Source organism: Panthera leo, chromosome C2 (assembly GCF_018350215.1).
Source record: "Panthera leo isolate Ple1 chromosome C2, P.leo_Ple1_pat1.1, whole genome shotgun sequence".
In the NCBI taxonomy this organism is placed as follows: Eukaryota; Metazoa; Chordata; class Mammalia; order Carnivora; family Felidae; genus Panthera; species Panthera leo.
In genome coordinates this window covers 78,114,377-78,135,778 of record NC_056687.1, presented here as the reverse complement: position 1 = coordinate 78,135,778, position 21,402 = coordinate 78,114,377, and the positions used below count along the sequence as shown (strand labels likewise).

Below are 21,402 nucleotides of genomic sequence, written 5' to 3'. Positions count from 1 at the left end.
TAGTATTGGCATGTACATCATAGGATGTTGTGGAAATAAATGCATGTCAGGCATATCGCAGAATACCTTGCCTACAGCAGCAATCAAATGTTAACTGTTGTTTCTGTAGGGATTGGCATAGTCATGTGTACTCTATTTTCCAAATATTTCCTTCTAGAAGCCTTTGCTTGACACCCACTTGGTGCCTGCTACTGTGTTAGACTACTGAAATAAATGAGGTTCTTATGCCCGAGAGCTACGTCTCCATTGGAAACTGTAAATAAGAAACTGTACTCTAAGACAAGATGTGATCCTGGTCAGAAAGGAACAAAGAGAGCCATACTGTCTTAGTAAAAACAAAATTTCTCTACCAGGAGCCCTTGGGAATATGTCATTCTGGGATGTTGGATTTTCTAGATAAACAAGCATATACTCTTTAAATAGTATTTTAAAAGAATATTGGAAGGTTGATATTTCCGAGCATAAGGCATACTTCACTGTCTTTTTAAACCAAGAATAGTATGTACCATGCAAGCTCTTAATGATTCAGGATCACCATTGGGAACCTTTTTATTGGGTTGTCATCATATTGAAGTTCTCAGGAACTTCTGAGGTGTATGTACCTGTCTCTTTATTCTTGTGCTTGTATTTTTTTTTTTCCTAAATTTTTCTCTTTCATTGTTGCAAAACATCCACTTCCTCACAGGAGTCATTGTGATCTATCAGGAAAAAAAAAAAAAAAAAAAAAAAAAAGACTTGGGAATCAATTTGACCTGTATTTGTACACTAACTCTACTAGTCTGTGTGAACAAAGGCCATTCATTCCTTCAACAAATATTTATGAATGCCGTATTATTATGAATTCTGTTATTTATATATGAACATATATGCAAAGATATATGCAAAGATATATTCATGTAAGTTTTTATCTTCAAGAGGCTGTAATGTGGACATTTCTTAATTATTGAGAACTATAGTTTCCTCACGTCTTTAAGGTGGAACTGAGGCAATAGCTAACATGGGAGTGTTGGGAACATGGGGTGGGGTAGTTGGAAAAAGAAACAGATAGGATTCCAGTCCATGAAATCTCTTAATGTTCTCATTCTTTATTCACAAGCATTATGCAGTATTTCTAGGCACTGTTCTAGACCCTGGAGATGCAGCGGTGAACAAACAGTCTGCTCTCATTGAGTTTACATTCTTGTGGGTGAAACTGACAATATATAAGTAAATAGATAATACAGTTTCAGGTAAGTGTCTGAAAATATATACAGAAGTGCAGATAGGATGAACCAAAGATGGCAGAGCCTCTCTCTCTTTCTCCTGCTTCTTTTCACAATGATGCCTATAAATGTGTTGCTCAATAAATAAATCCTTATGATTTATTATTTAAATATCAAACATTACTGCCAGGTAATATCCTTTAACATGTATCATATCCCATTCAGAAAAAAAAAAAAATCTCTAAAATTTAAGGTTTGTTAAACTGCATTTCCTCCCTTTAGCCAATTTGTATGTTTAACAACTTAGAATAAAATTTAAAAAACAAATTATTGAAATAGCCTGGTATAAACAATTCTTATATCAAATGTTAAGGGATTAGGTAAACATGGTAATATGAACTTTATACATGAGACAGACCCTGTAAAAACCCTTTTGCAAAATGGGTAAAGCATGATCAAAGGGAAGTAGAATGAAGGGAACAGAGAAAATGAAGGTGTTTGTGAGGGTCACAAATAACAAGATAATTGATTTTTAATGTTTAAAAACTTCTGTTTTTTATACCACCAAAATCTTATCTCCTGTTATAATAAAATAAAATGCATCATAAAATTTTTAAGTTAAGCTATTTCAGTACCAAGACTTGGAACAAATGGAGTCAGGGCAGGTGAAAATATATGGTGGCCTTACGTTGAAGGAAATACATAAGATAATTTAGCAAATCGGTAAGGGTGGATGCTCCAAAGAATTTGTTCTTGAAGCTTCCTGCCATAGTGCTTTTTTCTTTAATTTTTACTACTAATTCTTCAGCCCATCACATATACAGCTGATAAACACATTAAATTATTTTGCTATAATTTGTAGATCATATTTAGAATAAAATGTACACATTAGACAAATTTATATTTAAAAAGAACACAGAAAATCTCTTATCACTTAATACAAATGTCACTCCATGTTGCTTTCTTTGGTGGGTTGTCCATCTAATCACTCCTAAGAATGAGGTTCAGGACCTGGATGTGCCATTGACTTTTGGAATGTATGACCTTAACCAGTCTTTTAATCAGCTATTTAACTGATTATCCATGCTATGAATTTCCATGCTATCGTAATACCCATGCTATGAATTTGAGCCATATAAACTTGCTATATTTCACCATTTTTGACCTCTAAAATAATGATTTCATATGGTTCAGATGATACATAGGTCATAATATGACTATCAAATGAGATGTATGTGGAAATAACTTCATACTAGAGTATGTATAACAAATGTGAATCATTATTTATGTAGCAATAAAATATTGACCACTATGTTTCTGAGATATGCTCTAGTAATTGTGTCACCATCCTATATTTAAAATACTAATATATTAATGGAGACAATTAGGCAAGTACATAAATAATTACAATACAAAGTAAAGTATGCACTGAGGCAAGAAAAAATAAGCTTAGACAGGATCTGATGATAATTTACCATCTTCTAGTGTTTAAATATAATAAATGATCAGATAATAGTCTGTAAGTATCCAGGGTGAGGATGCTTGCAATCGTAAGAAAACTGCATCCTAAGAAAACTCCCCTGTAGATTTGTATTTCCCCATAGTCCTTCCAGAACTCGATGCTCATATATCTCAGTCATGGATGCTACACGAACTTCCTATCAGGTCTTCACATTAGTACAAAACTCTAACATATCCAAAGCCTGATGTAATGGTGATTACATTTATTCAAATATCTTCTAAAAATTTTAAATTTTATTTACTTATTTTGAGAGAGAGAGAGAGAGAGAGAGACAGAGAGAGAGAGAGCGAGCAGGGGAGGGGCAGAGAGAGAAGGAGAGAAGGAATCCCAAAAAAGCCTGATGTGGGGCTTGAACTCAGGAACTGTGAGATTATGCCCTGAGCCAAAACCAAGAATCGGATGCTTAACCGACTGAACCACACAGGCAGCCCCAGATGTCTTCTAAATTGTAATTTGGGAGCAGTTTATAGATATGTTCCTTGTGTGTAAGTTTGTAAGTGTCTATAGTTGCATGCTATAATGTCAAAAATGATATTAGAAGTAAGATGGATTCAAGTCTCCCTTATCATTATCTTCACCAGATGCCAAATTCTAGATTTAAATGGATCAGACTATTAACTGATCAATTTATTATAGGACAGTGATGTTAGATGATGTTTTAGTTTTTTTGTTTTTGTTTTTTGTTTTTTGTTTTTTTTATGTTCATGGATTTAGAGACAGCTCAGTTTACAAGAAGTTTACATTTTTTTATGATTTTATTTATTTATTTTGAGAGAGAGAGAGAGAGCAAGCAAGCTGTGGAGGGGCAGAGAGAGAGGGGGAGAGAGAAGACCAAGCAGGTTCTGCTGTCAGTGCAGAATCCAATGCGGGGCTTGAACTCATGAACTGTGAGATCATGACCTGAGCGGAAACCAAGAGTCAGATGTTTAATTCACTGAGCCTCCCAGGTGCCCCATAGGAAGTTATAATTGCACACTTTCTTCAGAGCATTGCAGAGGGAGCCAGGATGCCTGGGGTTTAGCACGAGATCCCTGTAGGTTTCCTGTGGGACTGTGAATAAAATCCCTGTGAGTTCTTATTTGTAGAAAGTATAGAGGATGAGAAATAAAGCCTTTTTCAGTTTTGTTTTTTGTTTTTGTTCTATAACTCTTTGCTAGAAAGAACCAGGAAAGTAGGAATATGTGTTTTGACTCCCAGCCTCTCATTTGTTAGAGGACCTGGGTATACAATATGGAAACACCATTTCAACATGAGTAAATTACGGTAGAATTAACTAAGGACAGGAATGCTTAAAACATGCCAAATTGAGAAAATAAACTCAAACAATAAACAAAAAAATATGGTGGATGTCTTGGTCCCTTCAGGATGCTATCACAAAATACTACAGCTTGGGTAGCTTATAAACAACAGAGATTTATTTCTTACAATTTTCAATTTTGAAGGCTCTGAAGTCCAAGATCAAGGTGCTGGCAGATTTAGTGTCTCATGAGGTTCCACTTCCTAGTTCATAGATGGCAGTCTTCTCTCTCTGTAATCTCACAAGGAGGAATGGGGAAGAGTGCTCTCTGGGACCTCTATTATAAGGGCATGAATCCTATTCATGAGGACTCTATCATAATGACCTGATCATCTCCTCAAAGCCCCACCTAAAAATACTATGACTCTGGAGATTAAGTTTCAACTTATGAATTTTGGAGGCAACACAAATATTTAGTGTATTGCAGTACCTTTTTTAGGTGTGCTGAGCTTTGTACTAGATGTTAGTAAATGTGAAGAATGTGACCTGGGGGAAGATGGTGGAGTATAAGAGGTTATAATTTGAAAAGACTTGCTGAAAAAAAATAACGTGTAAGGTACAGCTAGCTGAATAATTTGGAAAAGAGGGTCTGTCCAAAGGAATAAAAAGGACGAGGGATGAGGTCTAATTAGATTTTGCCCAGGGTACGAAGATGAGCGATTATGAAATCTGAGTCAGGAAAGGAGTAGCCTGATAGAAATACTGTTTGGGGAAGATTGATGATCACACAGAAGTTAGAAGAGATTGCTGACCAATGACATGATAGCAGCAGGAAGGTTCACTGGGATGGGGGTGTGAGAGATCGGGGTTACAGCCAGACAAATCATTGCCTGGAGGCAGCAATTGGTTAGAATAGAGACTGGGGCACAAAATATCGACTTTAGATGACTTGGTACTTGAGAGAAGAAAAGATCACTATCTCAGAGTTAACAACTGGTGAGTTGACCCTGGATATATGTAGACTTTGATGGGAGAATTGGGAGTTCGGGGTGCACAGTAAAAGGTTATGGCAGAAGCAAGCTGTGGACAATCAGGTCTTCAGACAGGTGGTAGTGGGAAGGGAAAAGGTGTCTGAAGATGAAAAGGAACTCCACTAATTATGGCAGAATGGAGGATAAATGGATATTGACAGATACAAAAGAGATTTTCTTAAGAATACAGTTTATCAGTTCAACCATAAAATTAAAAAAATTATATATATATATATACACACAATATCTATACAATATATACAATTTGTATACGATGTATATACACTGTATACAATGTATATACATCATATACAATGTATATACATTGCATGCAATGCACATATACAATGTATATGTACAATGTATGTACATTGTATACAATGTATACTATGTATATATACAATGTATATACATTGTATACAATGAATATATACTATATATATATGTGTATATATATATATATATATATATATATACATATACATATATATATATGCTCTAAATGCATTTTATCCATGTGAGTTTTCTTTGCTGGAAGTGAAGTTGATATATGGGTTTGACTCTGGGATTAATATAAAGGTAAGGAACAGACTGGTCATTTTTCAACATGAAGTTGAAAAGGAAAGATTTCCATTTAATGAAGAAAAGATGTTAATGTACCTTATTTAGATTATATGAGTGAGTTTCTGGACTTTGACATATATCTAAAGCATATGAATAAATTTACTCCTCCAGGGCTCTTGGGCACTGTTGTGTGCAATGATTAGGCAATTTATTAAAGAGCATCAAGGTGTTCTTCAGCATCCTTTAAACTAAGTATGACAATTAATAATCAGAGTGGTTATAATAGCAGAGTAAGCTGAAAATGCAGGATTGCTTCTGAACTAAAAATAAAAATAGCATTATGTGATTTGGAAAACTCCTGAGGCCAACTGGAAGACTTGTTTGGGGGAAGGTCCAGAGAGGTTAAGCAATAATTTGATGGATTGGTAGGTTGGATGGATGGATATACAGAAGAAGTCATGTTCAGAGTTTTAAATCACTTTTATCTGAGAATTGGGAACAATCCCATAGGTTTTGACTGCTCAAGTCCCCTTGGAAAACAATAGTGACCTCAGCTGTTTTTTCTTACATGACATTTTAGAGTCAGCTCTTACCAATATTGAGAATCTTCAGAAAGGCCAAATGTTCTGTCAATATCATTCATTGGTCAGTATGCGTTTTCTCACATCATTTCCTGCTCACTTGGAAGAAAAGGGGTAATGATTGTGATGAGACAGAGTTGGTAGGATTTTTGTTATTTTACAGAAAAAAAATTCTAACTATAAAAACTTTTATTATGAATGAAAATTAGAACCATATATATATATATTATATATATATAAAGCATGAGCATTATTATATATGTATATTATATATGCATATATGTATATTATATATAATATATATATATAATTTAATAAAGCATGCACTTTGAAGTCCTACAATCTTAAATTTAGGGCTCAGCATTATTAACTAATTAAGTAACTAAATAAAGCCCAGCTCTATCATTTACTAGCTGAGTGAACTTGAACAACTTCCTTAACCTCTCTGAGCCTAAAAGTGTCATGTGGAAAACTGGAAAAGCAGGCCCGGTGATGTGAAATCCTGTCATAATCAATGGCAATCCTTTTCTGCCAATCACCAGGCAAATAGAGCACAAACCAAAATGAATGTTCCATGTTGGCTTTTCTGCCCTTCAGAAGATCCCAGTCCAGAGGGAAATTAAGAGCACATAAGGTTATGACAGAGGGTAAAAATTAGGCAAACATTGAAGGTGTTCTATTTCTGACACTAAACTATGAAAAACTTTCAAAAAAACAACACACATGTCTCATTCATCAATAAATCCCCACATAGCTTTTCACATAATACTCAATATATGTATTATTGAGTCTTTTGCACATAAATAGTTCACTAAAGTACATTATTAGGTAAGTGTAGCAATAAATTCACACAGGATTTTTTAATAATCTGAGTAATTTCCCTACATTATTTTTTTAAAAAGGTTTTCAAGAACATAGATAATAGTAAAATAATTAGGAAGTTATCAGGTTTGAGTATTTATTATCTTTGCTTTTAACATTATTTAAAGTTTAATACTTTGTAATAAATTATAATAATGACTATGTTTAAATACTGGCTTGAAAAAATTCCAGAATATTGAACAGTCTGCTTTCATTAGCCAGTGCTCTAGCACAACAGTGGATCTAGGCTAAGTTTTTAGGGTATCAGCCTCAGTTTCCTTGTGAAAATAGATAGCAAGTCTAGACAGTGTTTAAGGGCAAGTGACTTTGACATTCTATGTGGTCCCCAAAGGTTTAGATTCATGTGTGACCCCATCTTTCCAAGTGTTGGCACAGTTCCTCAGGGGGCACTCCAGATCTGCTTTTCTGGTGTTCTCCGTGCCACATTCTGTCTCTATACCAGAAGGAGTGACACCCTGTCAAGGGAGCCTTTGAATCAGGAAGTCGAGGAACAGCCAATCAGCTTCTTTTCTGATCTGCATCACTACCAAATGCTGTTTTGTTTTGTTAAGTGAATTAGAGGATGTTGGTATACAATCAAGTATATTCCTACTCTCATAGTTTTAAGTATGGATGCTCTAAAGGGGAGTAAAGAGGCTTTAAATATCCAGAAAATGCTAAGTATGGGAACTGTTCCAAGAGGCCAAGGGTTGGGCAATTCATGATGAAAATTTGTGTCTGATGATTCAATTTATTTTTCCTGGACTGTGGGTAAAGACTTATGTTGAGTACAATATAGCTGGGGTGAACTGGTTCTTTTTAGATTTCACTTTTTCCACCTATTAAATAAGAAAAAGTAGGCTAGATGGTCTCAGAGATCTATTAATTCTAAAATCCATCTATAATATTAAGGTTGTTTGGAACTCTGAAATATTAGATTTGGAGATTTTCAGGAGTGCTGAAAGAAACTTAATGTAAGAGATTTGAACGACGACTCCTGGGGCAGAAAAGAAAAAAGCAAGAGAAAATGCAAACTGTTGGTGGATACCTCTTGGGGTTTTCAGCTCACTTCTACAGAGTAGGGTTCCTTTTTTTTTTTTTTTTTTTTTGCTGAGTTAATACTAAGAGCACAGGGTATTTAATCCACAAAAAACAAGCTGAAAAGAAAAAAAAAAAGTGACTTGAGGCTTCCTGTCTGTGGGTGTGACTGGTTTGACAAACCCCCTTGAACACAGTGATTGTTCCATGAGTAAATTGACACTGAGATTCATCCAAAGACAAAGCCTCTGAAGATAGGTAGGGTTTACCTCACTCTTCCTGCCCTATGGCACTAGCTGATCTCCTTCCTTCCTGTCAATAATATTTTACATCTTTATTCAGAGACCTGGAATCAATTCTGGATTTGCACAGGAGAGACGGTGAAGATCCTCTAACTTAGACCACTGATTTTCTAAATCACTGTAACAGAACCTGTTCTTCAAATGAAATCTTGCTTGGAACACTACTATACATAAGACAGGCAAAAGCCAAACTTCTTGGTGTTAAGAAGGAGGAGCGTCTGGACTCCTATCAATATGGCCATTTCTTTACATCTGGTGAACACACGGAGGCACCGGAAACCCTAGAGTTTCATGCAACCAATTTGAAAACTGCTGATGTATTCCAAACCTCACTCTCAACTTTTGTCGTAAAGTCACTGTAAAGCTTGAGGTCTTGGGGGAGGGATGAAAGGAGAGGGGCTATTGCCCTATTCAATGTCAATAAAGGTGATCTAGGAGAGAAAAGAGAGGCGATGGCGAGCATTTTATGGTGAAAGAACACAGAAAGAGAAAGAACAGTTTGAACTGGAGAGAAATGAGGGGATAATTCAGGTTTAATAACTTTTGTGTGACACTTTTACAGCTTCCACGGGCCTTTCAAATATGCTATTTAATTAGTTCAATTCAGCAACTCTTTCCTGGATACACATTTTGTAATACCTGACCTAATCCAACCCAGGCACCAGGCACTGTATACAAAATAGGTAGCACATTATTTCAACCACCTGGTAAAGGAAGCATAGTTGAAGATACAAAGAGGCTAAGTAAATTGACCATGTCCTTAAAGTGTGACAATGGTAGAGCTAAAATTTGAACCCAAGTCTGTCTCACTTCAAAACCCATGTTCCTTCCACTCCAATCTCAAGGAAATATAAAATTGAAAGGGATACAAAGAGATATGGACGTTGCCTTCAAGTTACTTAAAATTCTCTACACTCGATTGTTGTCCAAGGAAAGTAGGGTGAATTATCATTGATGAGCTGCAACTGAAGGCCAAGAAAGTTTGGAGAAGGAAGATTATAGTTCAAGTGAAGGACTGGGAAATGCCTTGTGGGGAGGAGATCATTGAGGACTGGGTAGGTGTCTGTGAGGCAGCAGAGCTGAGGCGACTGTCCCTGTGTCACAGTCAAGGAAGCTGAAGCTCAGAGACTTGCCCGCGGTTTTGCAGCTGGTTAGTGGGGACAGCAGAAATATAGGGAAGGTCTTTAGGTGTCAGAGAGTGACTAGAGGGAAAATATGAATGTAACATAAGCAAGGTCTGATTTAGCCTTTTGCCAGTAGTTCAGTTTGTGGCCATCTTCTCCATCCCCATTTCTGCTAGCATCCTCTTGTCTTACCTGGACTGGTGCAACCACTTTGCCCATAAACTGATGTGCTCGAAATCTTTCCTTCATGCAGCTTCCAGATTTCTCAGTACAAAACATATTCTGACTGGCAACCTCATGCTTAAAACCCTTTAAGGCTGTAGAGGTGGATATGCTTACCTACACATTTAATACAAAATTTGTGCAGAAAGAAATCCATCCGTAACTCATGCATGGATGCATGTGTGCACACGAGTATAAGTAAAACTGAGAATTTCTGAATAAGATCAGTGAGTTGTAGCAGTGTCCATATCCTGGTTGGAATATGTTTGAACGGTTTTGTAAGTTGTTGTATACCATTGGGAGAGCAGCATATAAGGTGCATGGACTCTTTCTGTATTTAAATCTATATTTATCTCAAAATTAAAAGTTAATTTTAAAATGTGTTGCAAAACCTGAAAGTATTGAAATATTTAAGCTTTCTTTAAACATAGCATATGATTTTCTTCTCCTCTCTCCAGTTCTGTTTTCCAGTGTTCTTTGCCCTAAATCTTATACTCTACTAACATAGAGTTTTTTGCAATTTTCTCACATACACCAAATGATTTTCCATTTTAGGATTTTGTCTATGCTGTCGCCATAGACTGCTCACTCATATTATTAATCCCTACCTGGCATAGCGAATTTCTTCTCCTTCTTTAAGGCTCTTTCTCTGATCCCTTAGATGAGCTGACATATTTTATCTTTGTACTTTCATAGCGTTATACATACTCTATTTATTAGAGGTTTGGTTTCCTGTCTTACTTTCTATACATTGATCTTCTAGAGATGACACTGTTTTATTTGCTTTTTATTTTCAGTGGCCTTTATTCTTGCTAGTAAATAATAGATGCTCATAATGTGTTTAACTTGAGTAAATGAATGTATTTCTCCTTACAGGTTGGAAATTATCAACAATAAATCCAATGCTATTATCTTCTGTTATGTAACAAGCTCAGAGTATTCATTTGCAAATTTAAGATGATTGACTATCTTAGTACACTATTTATTAACACTTTATGATATTAAAAGTAATGATGAAGAGTTTAGCTAATTTCTTCCTGGGGTAAAATTAGTCTACTGATAGTCACAATGAATCACATACTAAGATGATCTGTGTAGATAATATGCCGACTGGAGACAGCATCATCTGAGAAAGCTGATATTTTCCTCCACATTATATAGGGATCAAGGTTATTTTTTTTTAAGTAAAGGCAAACGTGGGGATCCAGCAACAAAATGGAGCAAACAGAAATAATACTCACTTGCAACGTATTCAGATGTTTAGTCTGAATACTTAATCCTTTAGTCTAACATAGAATTTTACGTTCCAATTAACAACCACCCACATACACATCAAGGTAGGTTAACTGGTGATTAAAATTTTTAAAAAAGTAGAAAAAACTAGGTTCAGAGGTTTGAGTTTATTTTCCCTGGGCACAATGCTGAGATGGTAGTTATGAGAGAGGTGATTTTGCTGCAGGTGAAATTTAAATTTTCTAAACGCCTCTCTGTTTTCTGATCCTACTTTTTACCTGCTGGAGGCAGAATGGGCAGATAATCAGTTGAGTCATTTTAAAACAAGTTTAATAATAGGTCACCCTGGCTGTCAGACTTAATGAGGGAATGTTTATTTTCTTTTTGAAATCTTCAGAGCATTGATGCTGGATAGTGGAAGTGTAGAGTGTTAACAACATTATTAGTTACAGAATAACTTGATAGAAGCTGTGATTGTCTAACTGTATGGCAAAATGGGATCCATGACATTGCCCAAAGAAACGCCACTCATGCAACTTGTAAAATTCGCTGTACCTGCCTGCGTGGTTCTGCAAATGCACTTGAGTTATTCTTGATTGAGTATGCTTTAGTTTAAATACTCAATATCCTAAATACAGAGACTATAATTCTAGTTTCATTTTTGTTCTTTTAAGGTTCGTAGAAACCCCAGCTCATTTCTCTTGGAAAGAAAGCTATTACCGATCCACTATGTCCCAGAGCACACAGACAAGTGAATTCCTCAGTCCAGAGGTCTTCCAGCATATCTGGGATTTTCTGGAACAGTAAGTATCAAGTAAACACAAAATATTGTACTTAAATTATTATAAATGGGCAAATGCAGATTATAAAAATATTGCTTACTATGACGTGCTCCTAAAATCAATAAAAATCAGTCAATATTGTTGGAAAAATGTATTTCCTCCAATAGTATTTCTGTGTCAAAATTCAGTGCAGATTTATTCAGTTTATAATACTGAATGAAGATCATTATTGCAAGGTGGTATAATTTTGGAGTGTAATTTTGGCCTCCTGACTACCTCCAAATAGGTTCCCCAATGGCTCCCTTGATATTCAAAATCTGTTCCTTTGGCTTAAAGACTCTTAGTTGCTGGTACAATACAAATACCCCCTGAACAGGTAAAACACTAAATTTTGTTGGTCATTTAGGCCCTGCTAGGAAAATGATTATTGTCTTTATTGAGTTTGGATAAGTGAACAATTTAAGAGGAAATACCAGAGCACTTGGTACCCTAAGGGATGGGGTATAAAATACTAAGTTCCTGATACATCCTTTCTCTCCCACATCCACCCAGCAATTCTCTGACAAGGGTAAGGATCATGATTCCCATTTTATGAATAGGATTTAGATTTGAACTGCCTGAGATTACACATACGGCATGTGGTTGAGCCACGATTCAAACCTAGAGTTTCTGACTCCAACCAATGAGCACTGCCATCTTTGAAACTGAGAGAGCTCACTGTTATCCCCTGGGTTCTTGTGTTTTAGTCCCATTCCCTGCCTAACACCCTTTTGTTTGTCCTTTATTATAGGCCTATATGTTCAGTTCAGCCCATTGACTTGAACTTTGTGGATGAGCCATCAGAAAATGGTGCAAGAAACAAGATTGAGATTAGCATGGACTGTATCCGCATGCAGGACTCAGACCTCAGTGACCCCATGTGGGTGAGTGGCAGGAGATTCTCCTATAATCTGTGGGCCATGCTATCCACATCTCTGTTAAATCTCTGTATTTCATGGCATATGAGAAGGCAGGTGGCTCTGAATGGGCTAGGCCATTGGGCAGAAAGTCAGTGCGGTCAGTAGAGAAAATTAAGCATTTGTGGATTCTCTTCATCAACTCTGCCTACTGCATGTGCTTCTTCCACTAGTGTGGGAAATGTGGGCTGGGAATAATCCCTTACATCCTTTATCTGAATCTTTCCTCATGTCTATCCCAGTTTGGGAAGGATGATACCAGTCCAAGGTTTTATAGGGGGAAGAGACAGTTAGAGTCCGAGTCTAGATCTAAATTCTATCCAAATTCTGTCTATACTAGGGCAGGATGGAACTCTTCTTCTTTAATGAGGGAGGAGAAAGTAAATTCAATGTGAAGACACAAGTTTAAGTACCTAGTAATAGAACAAGGGGAAAGAAGGTAAATAATACATAAAATAGGTGGTTTTTGTTTTTTGACTTTTGTTTTCTTGGCTTTACCACTGAGTCACTAGTGACCTTAGGCCTCAGTTTCTCATACAAAGGAGTGTAATGGGTTAATAATAATAAAAGACACTTATCCTAAATGTTTGGATGAAATTTTCTGTATTTGTGCAGTACATCGTGCTAGTGGGCTTGTTTTGTTTTGTTATTTTTTAAATGATTATTCACCGTACAAATTCTGTTGCCTTTCCTGTAAACACACACACACACACCCAAACAAACAAACCCTTCTAGAAAAATAGGCCAAAAACAAAAGGTAGAGAAAAGGTGGATATTTCATAGAACACATGTGGGCATGATCTTGGAAATCACTTTAAAAATACCTTGCCTTGCCTTTCTGATAGAAGATGTTTCTGGAATTTTCACTCTGTGTGTGTGTGTGTGTGTGTGTGTGTGTGTGTGTGTGTGTGTGTGTATTCATCTGGATTGTACTTCTTTCTTTCTTTGGATTGTACTTTTTTTTTTTTTTTATATTGGATGAAGGTGTGTCGGGAAAGGGAAGAGGGAACAACCAAAAATATGAAGTTGTAACTTTGTGGTTACACTGATGTTTTGTCACTAAGTTGATGAAAAGAAAATGCAATTCTTCAGTGGCCTCTTCCATTCTAGTATCAATACGTTTTTCAGTTATCTTTGAGCTAGTGAAAGGAGACTGATGGATAAATCCAAGGCAGGTCACCCAAGGCCTTGGAATGTATTATAATTAAACATAAATGGGGGAAATTCTTATACGACAGTGGCTTCGAAATTAGGATATCCCCAATTCACTGAATAACATCACCTCTTGCTAGGTAGTGCGAGCCTAGGCAAACTTATCTTTGTATGTTCTCTCTGGGGATTTTCTGTTCTGATTCCTGGGCTCATAAAAGTGAGCAAATTTATATAAAGCTTAAAATGGAGAATCAAGCCTTTTTATTTACAGTTTCGACTGTCATTTCACACACTTTCGCACACTGTAGCATGTGATTTTTTTAATGTGTCATGCTGTTTACTTCATTATATTATTAAAAATTTTGTCCTTAGGAACATCTTGGGTTTTTTATTGGGGGGGTGGGAGGTTGATTTTTTCCCCCTCTACCCAATTCCTATCTACCCCTCAACAACCGTGTATTCTATCTTCTCTGGGAAAATTTCTATATCACCATTCTTCACCATATAGCAGAGACCATTCCTCTGAGGCAACTGAGGTATATTTTTAGTCCTATTACATATTATAAAATATTATCATTGATTATTTCTCTGTCTCTCAAGGGGACAGGGGCCATATTTTGTCATGCTCAGTATTTGTTTCAATATATGTCTCATAATAGACCCTCAGGAAATTTTGAAGTCATAAGAAATGAGATTTGGAAGTTATCTATAAAGTCCAAAAGTTCTTTTTCAAGCAGCCCTGTCCAAAAGAAGTTTCTTTCAATGATGTAACTGTTCTATATTCTGTATTGTTCAATGCAGTAGTCACCAGCCACATGTATCCTTTGGGCATTTGATATGTGGTTGGTACAACTGAGAAGCTTAATTTTAACTTTATTTAATTTAAATTTGAATGACCACCTGTGGCTAGTTGGTAATATATTGGGTAGTGCAGTTCTAGAATATCTCCAGCCAGGGGGTTATTCTCTTCTTGAGCATTCACATCAGCAATGCTTCCAGTCCCATCTGCCTCTTGTATTCCTTCCCTTTTGACTATGGTCTGTCAGTGCCAAAAGCATTATGCTTTTTAGGTAATTTATTTTTTACTTGCACTGTTTTTTTTTGCTTCTGCTGGAAAGTACCCAGATTTGCTATTCGAGCAAAACTTCAGTCATTTAAAGTCCATTGTGATGCTTTTACAAATCAGCTAAGGAAACTTTAGAGAAATCCTAGTACACTACCTGAGTAAGAGACATGGAAGCTATACAGGATGTTAGAAAATGGAAAGAATCGGGGCACTTGGGTGACTCAGTCGGTTGGGTGTCCGACTTCAGCTCAGGTCATGATCTCACAGTCCATGAGTTTGAGCCCCGCACTGGGCTCTGTACTGACAGCTCAGAGCCTGGAGCCTGCTTCAGATTCTGTGTCTCCCTCTCTCTCTTCCCCTCCCCCACTCACGCTCTGTCTCTGTCTCTCTCAAAAATAAACATTAAAAAAAATTTTTTTTTAAAGAAAATGGGAAGAATGAAGGGGAGAAAGCCAAGAAATTACACAGATGCCATTGCTCTCCTGATAAGTATCTACCTAAGAATACACTGCTTCATGGGTTGAGGGATATTGTTATTTAAGAAGTACTGATATTTAAAAGAATTATCCATTTGTGTTCAACATTATTTCCCGAGCATCAGTTATTCATATATATATATACACTTTATATTGATTCTTTGAAATTGACTTTTAATAACGCTCCTGGGAGGACTGACCTGATTGAAACCGAGAGCATTCAACTTAACATTGATCCATATGGTCCTGTTATAATTCTAAATCACAAATTTTTGAAATGACATCATCCTTCAAACAAGAAGCTGCTGCAACTAGTGTGAGGTTCTTTCCTTCTATTACTTCATAGTATATTTTTGCTTGACTTATGTATAGGTTAATAGCTAAATAGTTCCAAAACGCTACATATAAGTTACTTTCGTTTTCCATGTAATAGCTTTTTTTTAAATTTTGGATCTCAGCCTAGATGTTCTCACTGTGCAAGAAATATGAATCTGTGGACATGAAACAACATGTCCGATTATTAAGGACAGAAATCGTGAAATCGAGAATGGCATCCATCTTTAATGACTTTTGATATAACCTTCACCTTGATAATTAGTCAAGAAACGGAATCTTAATGTGTTGCTCTGATTATTAGCAAAGAAGTCTGAATTGCAGAGAGTATATGTGCCTTCTTCATTAGAATGATTTTAATGTCACTGAAGACTGAACTACATTGAATTAGCAAATGAAGATGAATGAGATTTCTCAATTTTTTAAAATAATTTAGCCTATGTTTCCAAGATCCTGTTGGCTTCTGATTCTAATGTCCAGTATATATTACTTCACATCTCAGCCTTGCCTTATTTACAAACTGTCACAGTATGCCTGTCATGTCTTCAATGGGTAGATAATGGCATCAATATTTAAATGTTCTCCTGGAATGATTCATGGAAACTACATAACTTTTATTTGTGCATTTGTTGACTCTTTGTGCTTTAGAAGAAGCCGTATATAATTGAACTGGGTTTTTCCCTTGCAATTTGAGTGGTAATTATCTAAAACCATCCATTTTTATAAATTCTTATTGTAGCATCCCAGATATACATGAAGAGTCTTTAGCTCATCACCTCTGCATTTCAAAAGAGCAGATAGTGTGCTTGTATTTGGAAAGGCGTAGACCACAGCATACTGCCCTACATCTTAAATGGCCCATGATTCCTGTAAGATTTCAAGTATATATACACTAGATCTAGCAACAGACATTTCCTTAGTACTTACTGTGTGCTATGTTCTTTGTGATACAGATGAAGAAATCATGGTCTCTAGCTTTGAGAACACCCTAATGTAGCAAATGAGCCAATGTGTATAAAGTTACTTAGGAAAAGTATTCATATGTATATACTTTTTGAAGACACACATAAAAGGAATGATTTATTGTGCCTGAGAAGGACTGGCAGTGTGTTACAGAGAAGGCAATGTGTTACAGAGATTTTTATTTAAGCCTTGAACTATGAGTCAAATTGACCAAAACAGGGAAAGGAAAAGAGGCCCAAGTTTTTGTTATGAAAACAACTTATTAAAAATACTATACTGTAAAGCTTAGAAGTTTTAAATGATGAGGCTTAAACATTTAGCTAAGGAGAAATTTCTATAGAAAAAAGGACAAAATATACATTTAAAATTTTATAACACATGGCAAAGGTTTAATAGCCCTAACAACCTAAATATTTAAAACTACGAGAAAGAGGGGCACTGGAGTGGCTCGGTCAGTTAAGGGCTCGACTTTGGCTCGGGTCATGATCTCACGGATCATGAGTTCAAGCCTTGCATTTGGCTCGGTGCTGATAGTGTGGAGCCTGCTGAGGATTCTCTCTCTCCTCCTCTCTCTGCCCGTTCTGTGTTCTCTCTTTCATGCATGCACACGCTCTCTAAAATAAAATAAAATAAAATAAAATAAAATAAAATAAAATAAAATAAAATAAAATAAAATAAAAATTTAAAAGAGACTAAAATAAGAGAAAGATAAAATCCCTGCTCTTTGGCAAAGAGTATAAGTACTTCACATATGTTTAACTGACATTAAATATTCAACTTCTCTAATAAAAAAATTGTGAAGTCAAAGAATGAGATTCACTGTTCATCATAAATTGTCTTCTACCTGGTCAGCAAAGATTTAAATGATTGGTAATATCCAGTGCTGATGATACTGGGAAACAGACAACCTTTTCACTTTGGACAAGAGTATAAATTGATGTATTTGGAGAAGAATATGCCTATTCTAATTTATTAAATTTTAAAGGTATTTACACTCATTCTTTAAGGCTACTTCTAGGAATTTCTTTCACAAAGCAATTTAAAATATATAAATAAGTATATACACAAATATATATGCTGACATACATACATACACACACAGACATGCACACAAACACACACACCTATACAGAAATGAAGGCTTCATTGTGACATTGTTTATAATATCTAAAATGATAAGACTAGATAGAATTTTGTAGACTTTTGTAGAATTTTAATGTTTTGGGCTCTGATAGATAGGAAAGAAACTACAGTTTAAAGCAAGTGAGGGTTAAGCCCACCATTGAGAGATGGTATTAATAATTATGACGCATGGTCATTTTCATCTTGCCAGTTTTATTCATGTGAACCTCAGTATGATTTCTGTGTTTGTGCTTTGTATGAGGTATCTGTATATCTGGGAAAGATTAAGTAAAATTGATATAATTTCTTATGAAACATTTGGAAGAATGTACTAATAAAACCATCTGGGTATGGATATTTCTTTTTTGGAAAGCTCGTTAGGTAGTTTCATTAATTGTTACAGACCTAATGAGATGATTTGTTTTATCTTGGGTAAGTTTTCATAAATAGTGGTTTGTAAGGAATTGGTTAATTGCATCAAAGTTTTGATTTTTTTTTGTACAGAATTGTTTGGAGTATTTCCTTACTACCCTTTTAATACCTATGGAATCTGTAATATCCTCCTGTTCATTTCTGACATTGGTAACTTGTGTCCTCTTTTTCTCCATCAGTCTCGCTAAAAATTTATGAATAGTATTGATCTTTTGAGAAACCAGCTCAGCTTTTTGGTTTCCCTGTTTTTCTCTATTGTCTTTCTGTTTTCAACTTTATTATTTCTGGTCTCATTTTCTTCTGCTTCATTGGGTTTATTTTGCTCATCTTTTTTTCAGGTTTCTTAAATTAGAAGTTTATATTACTGAGTTGAGATCTTTCTTGTGTTCTAATGTTAGTATTTATGTTTATAAATTTCCCATGAGACACTGCTTTGGTGGCATCCACTAAATGTTGATATGTTGTATTTTTATATTGCTCAGTTTAAAGCATTTTCTGTTTGCCCTTGAGACTCTGTCTTTGACCTATGTGTATTTATAAGTCTGTTTAATTTCCAAGTATTTGGGTATTTCCTGTTACCTGTCCCTTACTGACTTCTGGTTTAATTCCATTATGATCAGAAAACATACTTTGTATGATTGCAAATTTTTGAAATTTGTTAAGGTTTGTTTCATGAGTCAAGATATGGTTTATCTTGGTGAATATTCTGTGGGCGTACGCTGATCTATAAATGTCAATTAGGTTCTGTTGGTTTGTGGTATTATACAGTTTTTCTCTATCCTTGTTTATTTTAGTTTCATAGTTCTATTGATTACTGACAGATGAATACTGAAGTCTTCAACTCCAATTATGGATTTGTCTTTTGCTCCTTTCAAGTCTGTCTGTTTTTGGTTCATATTTGTGTGAGTTTCTTCTACAAAACATATAGCTGGGTCACTTTTTATCCATTCTGGCAATCTCTATTAATTGGCATATTGATAACAGTTTCATTATATATATATATATATATATATATATATATATACATATATATATGTATATATATTTTTTTTCATTGTATATAATATTACATATATACAAATATTACATATATGTATACATATATTATATATAATATATGTATACATATACACCATTTATGTTTTGTTTGTTTGGTTTTTTTCTCCATTGCTCTTTTGTCTCCCTTTTTTCTACCACTATTTAGATCATTTGACCTATTTTTAGTATTTTCTTTTAACTGTTCTATCTTGGTTTTGGCTATATTTCTTTGCATATTCTCAAATTGTTTCTCTAGGGACTATAGTCATAATTTTTTACAGTCTATTGAGAATCAATATTTTACCACTTCAAATGGAATGTAGAAAACTTACCACATATTGGTTTCATAACCCTCCCCCATGATGTTGTCATATATAATATGACATATATAAAATGTATATATAAAATATATATAAAATATATGTAAAATACGTCTATGTACATTGAACACTCTATCAGACAATGTTATAAGTTTTACTTATAACTGTCAAATGTATTTTTAAAGAACTCAAGAGAATAAGTCTATTTTATTGAACCAGGTATTTACCGTTGATGTTATTCTTCCTTCATACTAAAGTTACAATTCTGACTGAATAATATCAGGAATAATAGGGAATTCTATGTACAATTTTGTTCATCAGAATTTTTTTTCAAAGAAAAATATGTACTTATATTTTCCAAGCAGGACTATAAATCATGTCAGAGCTCTAATTTGCTGAATTTTTATTGAATATAAGTTTAAAAACGGTCCCTCTATACCTCCCTCAACCTTTTCTCCCTCTCAGAATCACACCTATAGGTATTTTCTAACATTATAGAATTGTATCAAGATTGTTTTTATATGCTAATCTTTTGTCCTCATTTGCAAAATTTCATTCTTTAAATATACATATATATATTATACATATATACAAATATATATATTTGTGTACATATATATGTATACATATATATAAATATATATACATATATATTACACATATATACAAATAATATTACATATTTGTAATAAAAATATTATATATTATATATTTGTATATATGTATAATATATATGTATATATACATTTTTATATATGTATAACAAACATATATGTATGTATATATATTATACAAATATATATATATATACATACATACATATATATATATATTATAACGAACATACTCTGTGAACAAAGTATTTTTCATTAGGTCGCTCTAGTCAGGCTACAAGGGGCTGGTTAACAACCTTGCTGCATGAGTCACTCAAAAATTCTTAATTTCCTATCCTACATGCCTCCTCCTGGCTCAAGAGGTGGAAAGGGTATGATTATTGCTATGTCATATAAACAGGAATTATTTTCTATAAATGTTGGTCTCCCAGACACCTGACATGAATAATGTCTGCCCACCCCAAGTCTGATGCCAATATCAAGAGCTCACTTGAAAGAAGGCATCCCTATTTTCCTTCCCTTTCCTTCCTACCAGGTCTCCTTCAGGCTTCTAGAACCACCTTCACATCTCTTTGTTTCTCCTATGCATTCCCTTGTTCCTTTCCAGGTGTCCCACTTCTCTCCCATTTCTACTTCCTCTGGTCAGGTCTTCTAGAAAAACACTACAGTTCAGTGTAGGCAGACTTGTTTAAGGGTTTTTTGTTTTTGTTTTTTGTTTTTTTTTACTTTGATGACTACATTATACTTAACGGGGCTATACAGTTTATTATTTCAGAATTATGACATGAGAGTTTTAGTCAGATACACTGTGATTGGAATTCTGTCTTTACCAATTTTAGTCATGTTAACTTGATAATCTCTGTGAACCTTTCCTTCGTTTTTATGGATAGACAATAATACCTATCATTGGCCTCAGAGAATTACAATGTTTATTTCATTGTCTGATTTGCTTTCATTCAAAGTTCCTGACATATAAAATTATAGTCATTTAGAAATCATTTTTGTTATCACTTGTCTGTGCTGTTTTTCATAAGAACTCTGAGATAGGTGAATATATATTACTTTTTATAATAAAATGCAAATTAATGAATTGCTCTGATTATAAAATCATAAAAAAAGAATTTTAGAAGTAAATATCAAAAGCATATATAATCTCAGCTTCATGATAACAATTATAAAATTTTAGTCTTTTTTCCAGTTTTCTTCCTTGAAGAAATAGATTTTTTAAGAT

General features: G+C 34.7%; 1 protein-coding gene across 3 annotated transcripts in view; it reads left to right on the top strand.

Annotated features, from left to right (window-relative positions):
• The window catches only part of TP63 (tumor protein p63), a 224,483-nt gene that overhangs the window by 71,195 nt on the left and 131,886 nt on the right, over positions 1–21,402 (top strand). Inside the window, exons 2-3 of one of the 3 annotated variants that reach the window (XM_042955039.1) lie at positions 11,592–11,720; positions 12,490–12,622. In XM_042955039.1, coding sequence (XP_042810973.1) covers positions 11,592–11,720; positions 12,490–12,622 — 262 coding nt within the window. Of the gene's footprint in view, positions 1–11,591; positions 11,721–12,489; positions 12,623–21,402 lie in introns of those variants that run through there. The other 2 variants (XM_042955040.1, XM_042955041.1) reach the window with 2 other exon arrangements.